Raw genomic sequence first — 8,322 nt, 5'->3', positions numbered from 1 at the left:
TGTAGTATTGTTTGCCGGGCGGTAGAGGATGCTGCAGTATCATACACTAATACAATATGTTCCAAAGTGTAGCACAGGAACTATACAGGTCTGCAGCAGAAAAAAGAAAAAAAAACTTTACATTCATTATTGGTGTTAATATAAGAAGTCTTGGTGTGCTCAACTCTCATCTTGCAACAGATGTTTCACATGTAAACAGCATCACTATTTCCCTTATTTAAGAACTATTCCCAGGTCGGTAGCTATGTTTAAAAGGAGGAGGGTGGGCAAGTTTGACAAAATGTTTTCACATTTACACAACACGGCCTGTGATGACGGCTGCAATGAGATCCCTTGTATGTGCCGACATAGGCAGCCAATCCAGCTGAATCCGATTGTGGGCGCAGGCGATGGAGAGTATCCAGTTGTTATCGGTAGCTTCCAGGACCGTAGGACTTGTTGTTCGCTTCTTGGCCAATTGAGCTGCATCACAATGCAGCCTGTGTGCGTCATTGCTAATGTCTGCCAAGTCATGTGTCCTGGCCATGAATTGGGAAGTATCATCAACGTTTAGGTGGTAGGTGAAAGCACTTAAGGGACAAACATGTTTTTTAGGTGGTGCATTATTTAACAATAGATACCAGGCACATGTTGAGAAAACAATCTGAAGTCACGGTCTGTGCATCGTACAAGCAGCGCCATTATTTATAAGTTCATTTCTGCACATAAACCACAGGGATCAATGCATTACAAACCGGATCGATTTTATTCAAACTGTACACATACAACAGGCTTATTTCTTTAAAAAAACAAAATGAAAGACAAAAATGAGTATTCCCATAAATACAATATGCCTTTAAAAACAGTTTGTGTTTTCTTGGTAGGTTGCATATGTTCCAATGAGAGACAAAAAAAACAACAACAACAAAAAAAAAACTCACACTTGTAATCCTTCTGAAAACTTGGTACAAAACAAACCCATGGGATCTGGTGTCATTGACATTGTCAGATCTCTGCTGCCTGAAGGCAAATACAAAGAATAATGTTGCACGGTTTACTTAAAACATGGACGAATGTGAACATGTTTCCTATAACTCAAGCCTATTTACTAACTTTAACCAGGGTGGAGGTATGTAGTTCACATGGGAGATGTGACAGTTTTCGTATACAAACTGCTGTAACAGTATAACATTTGGTACTTAGGGTATATATCTAGTATTAGTATGTTTGGATTCAGGACAGAACTTTAATAGATAAAACATAACTAAAAGAGCAGGTCTAATAGGCCATAATGTTGTAAGTTTACCCAGATCGCTGGCGTAGGTCAGCACCGATGACGTAGGCAGAGAACTTGTGCTATACGACGAGAAAAGAAACCCTATGCCACTATCAGTCGGGATAAAACCTTGACTTTTCTGCACTCGTTCCCCCACAAGATTCCCTACTGCTGGTTTCTAACTTCAAATGTAGAGTTCAGGGTGCTCTGAAATTAGAAACAAAAATAAAGCTTAAAAAAAGAATCGTTCTGAAAACCCTTTATTTTATTTTAGGTTTACAGTTGTTTTAAATTGATTTATATAAAATGAACTAGTCACTAGGCAATGTGGGTATTCCATTTCATTAACATTTCTTTTGTAATATATTGCAATATCGTCTTCGTTGGTTCGGTTCCAATTAACACGCTGCTGAATACAACGCATTCTCTTTTTCCAAATAAAAACAATTCCCATACGGTTGTGAACTTTGATCTCCTAGCTGGTGTTTTTGCAACGAAGAAACATTCGGTTTGAAGGTTTCTGTAACGTAGCCCAGTTAAAAAAAAAAAAAGATTCATTAAAAACTCTTGAATGTTCAGTCTGTATGTGACCCATGAAACAAAGTGAAATTATAGAAAGGGGATGGGGGCAGTTACAGAGGCGTGAATGTGTACAGTCCTCTTTATCCAGGAAAAAATAACATTGAAATCCAGAGCAACCATTTCCACTTTTGTGGATCAAGTGTGTGTCCTTGAAATGGTGCTGTGGATGTCTTAAAAGCTTACAGTGTTTTGGATGGAAGGATTCAACAGTGGAGAGACCACACACTGAGACAAACAATGGGCTGTTGTGTCTTCACTGCAGAGAGTGTGGGCCTGTGTGTGTGTGGTCTCTTTAACAGTTTGAATTGAGTCATTTTTAAACACTTTTAACCTTTACAATAGCTGTGCAAACCAATACATAACTTCATTCACCTTCGGAGTGAAAATTCAATACAATATACTTGACAGTCTGAAAAAAATAAGAAATAAAAGTTTAGATTACTAGGAAGCCACTTGACGCAGAATAGCGTGGAGTCACGAGTTGATGGATTATTTCTCAGGTTAAAACCAGCGAGATTATACTCTGACTTCGCACACACATATTAAAGCATTTCTGTCTCGAACTGAAACGAGCGTGACTTAAAACGTAAAATCCAGGTGTTTGTATTGAGTGAATTCAGTCAGTGGCGGCTGTAGTGACCCACAACCTTTGACCTCTTTGCTGCAGCATGGACAGAAGGCCATGCTTCTTCACACATTAGTCTTTTCAGTTGTGGTGAGAAACTCACCGGAGTGGACAAGAAGTAACGTTACATTAAAATTGTGATACTGAGGATATAAATCAATAATAGGAAGTTTCATATCAAAAGCAACCACACCAGTCAGGCATTACAGTCCATGAACCAGTATGGCCATTTGCACCAGTTTGTGATCCAAAAATGTAAAAACCAGTATTGTGGGCTCTGATGATGACCATGGAAATATACAATAAAAAAAAAAATCCAACTTCTATCAAATATAGATCAAAGTTTGGTTGAGTGACCAGAAGCCAGAAACGCTGTCACAACCTAGAAAAAAAATTAAATGACCAAAATAGTAATAATAAAAATGAAAGCTATTTGACCTCATTGACATGGTTATTGAATCCAAAACACCGTTTGCTTTGTGCCTTTTCTCCCTCGAAACTTTACACCGTCGTCTCCCCGTGGTTACCGTTGCTAAGGCGCTTGTAGAACCTCCGCCAGGATTGAAGCGTCTTCCCGGACCAGACCCAGAAACCCGAGGTAATCCCGACGATCATGGTCATCAGGTACTTGATCATGAACACGGTGAAGTCCGGGGTCATGGGGGCGAAGTTGTGAACCGGGCAGGGTACGGCGAACCGCTTGCAGGTCTGCATGTGCCAGGTCCGCTGCCAGTGCTCCCTGAAGGCCTGCTCGTAGAAGTAACACGCGATCACAATGGTGGCCGGGACCGTGTAGAGCACACTGAACACCCCGATCCGCACCATCAGCTTCTCCAGCTTCTCCGTCTTGGTGCCGTCGTGCTTCATGATGGTGCGGATCCGGAACAGGGACACGAAGCCGGCCAGGAGGAAGGACGTGCCGATGAACAGGTAGACAAAAAGCGGCGCCAGGACGAAGCCGCGCAGGGCGTCCACGTTGAAGATCCCGACGAAACACACCCCGGTCAGGACGTCGCCGTCCACCCGGCCCATGGCGAGGATGGTGATGGTTTTGATGGCCGGGACGGCCCACGCGGCCAGGTGGAAGTACTGGGAGTTAGCTTCGATCGCCTCGTGGCCCCATTTCATTCCGGCAGAGAGGAACCAGGTCAGGGACAGAATCACCCACCAGATGGAGCTGGCCATGCCGAAAAAGTACAACACCATGAAGAGGATGGTGCAGCCCTCCTTTTTAGTCCCCTGGGCCACCGTTCTGTAGCCGTCTTCTTTGAATTTATCCACACAGACAACTTTGTCCTCCAGGAAAAAGCCAGCAGCGTAGGCCACCGCCACCATGAAATAACAGCCGGAAAGGAAGATGATGGGCCTCTCGGGGTATCTGAACCGCCTCATGTCTACTAGATAGGTGAGCACCGTGAACAGGGTGCTCACACAGCACAAGATGGACCAGATGCCAACCCACAGCCGGCCGAATTTCACCTCATCCTCCTGGAAATACATAATGCCGGTGGGTTTGGTGGGCTCACAGGGGGCACCGCAGTCGTTGACCCCCATAAATCGGTAGCCCAGGTAGGGAGGCACTTCCAACTGCAGAGGGCAGGAGAACTGGTGGTACTGGTTGTTTTGGGAAGGGCGTTGGTTCGGTCGACCCATGTTTGGGGGGAGGGTAACAAGTTCTGGTGCAAAGGGCGAGGACGAGGACGGGCTGCTGGGTTCGGACGTGTTCTGGCCGACGCAGATCTCACCGGCTCCGTGGACGGGGAAAGCCTCGCAGCGGAGCCTCTCCGGCCACTGGAAGCCAAACTTATTCATAAGGGCTTCGCAACCCTGGCGCGCGCGCTCACACAGGGTCCGACACGGGGGGATGGCCTGCTCCAGTACCGTGCACACGGGCGCGTACATGGAGCAGAGGAAGAACTTGAGGTCCGCGGAACACTGCACCTTAACCAGCGGGTAGAACTGGTGCACCTCGAGCCCGGCGTCCTCCTGGTTCGTGTGGCCCAGGAGGTTCGGCATGATGGTCTGGTTGTAGGCGATGTCGGTGCAAAGCGGGATGGAGATGGGTTGGCAGAACCCGTGTTCTGGCACAGATATTCCGCTTTCGCTGTTGTAATTCTGGGCAGAGGTGGACGACAGGGACAGCCCACACACCAGCCACATGAGCCGCAGTAACACGGAGCCAGTGGTGGACCTGGCCGCCGCCATAGTTGAAAATGAGAAGTGGGGGGAGGGAAGAAAAAACTTTGATCCGAGTCGGGCAACTTTAAAAAGGATTAAAAAAGTGGGAGAAATCTACGTAAAATGTCGCAAAACTTTGCATGTGGTCCGAGTACTTCGAGTTTAAATGCCGGTAGTCGTCCGTTCCTCGTGTTTTATGAGGATAAATCCGAGTGAAACCTCCCCCGTGTCATGACTTCTTGATGGTCTTTGTAAGTGACTCCAAGCAGCCCACTCTGAATCCCGACATTCAAAGTCCCATTTTCTTCAAGTTTTGCAAACCAAAGTTATTCCAGCGAGTTCGACGCGTAGTCCAAGTTACTTTTGCGCAAAATAAGACACGTTCTAAACTTAAAAATGATTAAATTTCCATCGTTTTTCGATTTGACTTCCAACAGATCGTCGGTTCGCATGCTGAGCAGTTGGAAGTCCAGAGGCTCGCTCTCCTCACTGCGCGTGGATTCCACCGGTTTTCAGGCGCCCCCTTCATTCACAAGACCTTCCAGCAGAACGCAGGGCGCCTTGAAACCGATGCAGCGTCTCAGCCAATCACAGCGTTTGTTTTCCTTAAGGACTCGTTCTTGATTGGCCTTAACTTCCCTTAGGAGGAAAATGTGTTACAATAATTACATTACACCGGACCTAACAAAATAAATAATGCGTAAATAATACAAATATCCTTTTTATAATATATATATACATGAATTTTAAATCCTGCAGTGCCTTTCAGTTTCAGTTTCTTACATTTCACTGATGACATATACAAATGTAAACGTACATTCCTTGGATTTATTCAAAATGCTTAATGGATGTAAATCCCAAATATCAATATCCTTACAATGACACATGTCAGCTGTCAAATTCTTCTTGCCATCAATTTTTATTACTTATTTATTTTTCTTTTACAGAAGGCTCTACTACTTACTCATTTTTAAACTTCTAATGCAGCTTAACATTTTGAAAATGTGACAACACATTTTACTGTTACTTTAGTAACTTTTGATCTGTTTAGCTTTTTTGCCCATAAACCCTATCTCAGTGTGCAGCTGGGAAGTTGAGGTCTCTCCATCTCTTCACGAAATCTCTACACACACACAGTCGCTCACTGTGTGCAGGACATGTAAACACATTGCAGCGCGGCGAGCAAACCAGGGAAAAAAAGCTAAATGGATTCCAGCGTCTTATTCACTCGACCACAGCAAGCACTGCAGTAACCTGTTGCTGTTTATTGCCAATGGGTTTCATTGCAAACAATCAGACGCGGCTCCTGCATTGATGTGTATCATTGTGAGAATCAACAGTCAAAGCAGCAGTAAATTGGATTGACAGCATGATCAATCTGCCCACAGGCAACAAAGTGTGGGAGGTGTAGAAGGGTTCCTGGTGGCCTTGCTGCATTTGGTGTGTTTCTACCCTGAGTGGGATAAAAGAGGGTGGGGGTTGGGTTGGGTGGGGGAAGGGACAGGAAGAAGAGAGAAGGTCGAAGAGGGCAGGGGGGGAAAGAGAAGCAGAGAAAGCAGTAAGCGAAGCTGAACCAAAAGGAAAATATTTCCCTGCTGTACACTGGCCTACAAATAGAGAAAGCAAGTTAGATTGAAATGGGCTAGTTGGCCAATATGGATTTCTGACCCCCCCGAACATTGATATTAATCGAGAAACGCATGCAGGCAAAATGCTTTGTGCTGCCTGTGACACAGTTGACCACAAAACAACTGAAAAGGCTACAAAAGTGGGTTGGACTTTCTAAGAATGTCCCATGGGACAGGGACTAGTTTCTCTTTTTCACATTAGTCAATGTTTTCACGTTGTTCTATGCAATGTTGTAAAAATAGTAGATAGATTGTGCTCGTAGCCTTTTTTTTATCCTACTTAAAAACTTCAACTTTCTATACTCTTAGGTCTTTGGGTGAATTTTAAGTACTCACCATTATCCACCCTGCATTCATGTTTTCCCTTTTTTTGTATTACAAAATCCAAAAATGCAGACGGATACAGGCCTGTTTTTACTGAGGGGTTTTGTAGAATACACAGACACACAGCTGCAGGGGGGGTCAGATATTTGACCCCTGTGTCAAAGTATGCTAAGAAAAGGCACTTTGATTACATGCATATAGGAGCCAGATGACTAACACACAGAGACTATAGCTGGGAGCTAAAGACACCTCAATTATCAGTCTGAGGGAACAATTTTCTGGCCACTGCCTCTGATAAGAGGATTGGTTCCACTTGTTGGATTAAGCCTCGGTCCAAGGAGCTGCTACGTGATAATTTAAGACTCCAGCTATTAAAGGTATTGATTAAGATTGTTATTAGTACAGGGATTTCCCAAAAGGATAATGGACATATCAGCATGTGCATTTCACAGACAAGGATGTTACACACCAAGGAAGGGGTTTAGATGTCCTGGTAGGTGGATGGGTCGTTTTTGAAGGCGCCCCCAATAAAACATCACAAAATAACCAACTTGACGTTATTCATAACATTGCTTAATAAATGTATTTACACATTTTGCTTTATTTTCTGTAATCCTTATCATAGGATGGGATTCCATTAGCCTACTTATACGTAAAGCCATGACATTACTCAATACAATACTCCCTCCTTGATGACCTTAAGGTCAATAAGAACAGGTTTGTATTACAAATACTGCAGTGACTATTGTTGAAACAATGTTAAAATATGAATGCTATCCGTATAATAGGTGGTATTATGCAAGTATGGTAGTATGCAAATTATGAAAGTATATGTACTATAACTACAATTAAGGAGAATGGTAAAACGTTTACTTAGAGAAATATTCATTTTAATTCGGAGCTTCAGAATTAAAAATTACTGGATATATTGTGGCCATTCATTTGGAGGACAATCAACCTTGCAGTTTGCAATAATAATGAATTCTAAAAATATACCCGTGATGCATGTTAACACATGCACTTTGTCCAAATGTACATTGATAATGGAGACGAGGTGAAGGTGTTTAACCAGAAATTGCTTTGATCTTGCTCCCTCACACACTGGTGTTTCTCCCTGTGGTGTAAAACACAGCAGTTAGTCGCCCCGTCGGGTCAAATGGACGCACTCCGCCACGTTGAACCGAAGCCGTTTGTTTGTGTGTGTGCGTATTTATGTGGATAGTGTCTGCAGTGGTCAAGCAGATGTGGGAAGTCCAGCAGGTTTCCAGACAGTCACTCACTGTTTGGACTGGAGTCTGCTGCAGTTGGACATCTGCTGCAGAGGATGGGGGGGGGGGGTGTTACACAAACAACAACTAGATTTACAGTAGACCAAGGTGAAATAAACAAAACAAAAATGATTTTGAGGGTTTGCACTGTGCTTGCTCGGTTCAATGATGACCGCCATCTAAAGTATGTGAGCTACCATGTGAAACCCAATACTGAGCAACTATTTAGGTGTGGAGTCGAGGTGGAAACACACAGGCTTTTTGTTTGGACTGAGGAGGATTTCAAATTGAGGACGGCTTACAGGACGTGTTGGCTGACCAAGTTGGTCTAACCAGCATTAAGTGTTTTTTAGCTAAAGAAAAATAAAGTTGCACCATGGCAGACCAATTCATGCATTTATGTGTGTTCAATAGCTCTGATAGTTATATGGCTGTTACCGTTTTGCTGTTGGTTTTGAAAAA

General features: G+C 43.8%; 1 protein-coding gene across 1 annotated transcript; it reads right to left on the bottom strand.

The window, feature by feature from the left end:
* Nucleotides 1–722: 722 nt before the first annotated feature.
* On the bottom strand, nt 723–5,787 carry LOC119229039 (frizzled-7-like). Its single transcript, XM_037489124.2, has one exon. It carries the CDS (start codon nt 4,665–4,667, stop codon nt 2,964–2,966), a length of 1,704 nt encoding a protein of 567 aa, XP_037345021.1. The 5' UTR covers nt 4,668–5,787; the 3' UTR covers nt 723–2,963.
* Nucleotides 5,788–8,322: the final 2,535 nt, after the last annotated feature.

Source organism: Pungitius pungitius, chromosome 10 (assembly GCF_949316345.1).
Source record: "Pungitius pungitius chromosome 10, fPunPun2.1, whole genome shotgun sequence".
In the NCBI taxonomy this organism is placed as follows: Eukaryota; Metazoa; Chordata; class Actinopteri; order Perciformes; family Gasterosteidae; genus Pungitius; species Pungitius pungitius.
Note: the sequence above shows the minus strand (reverse complement) of the source record. Positions and strands in the feature narration are given on the sequence as shown.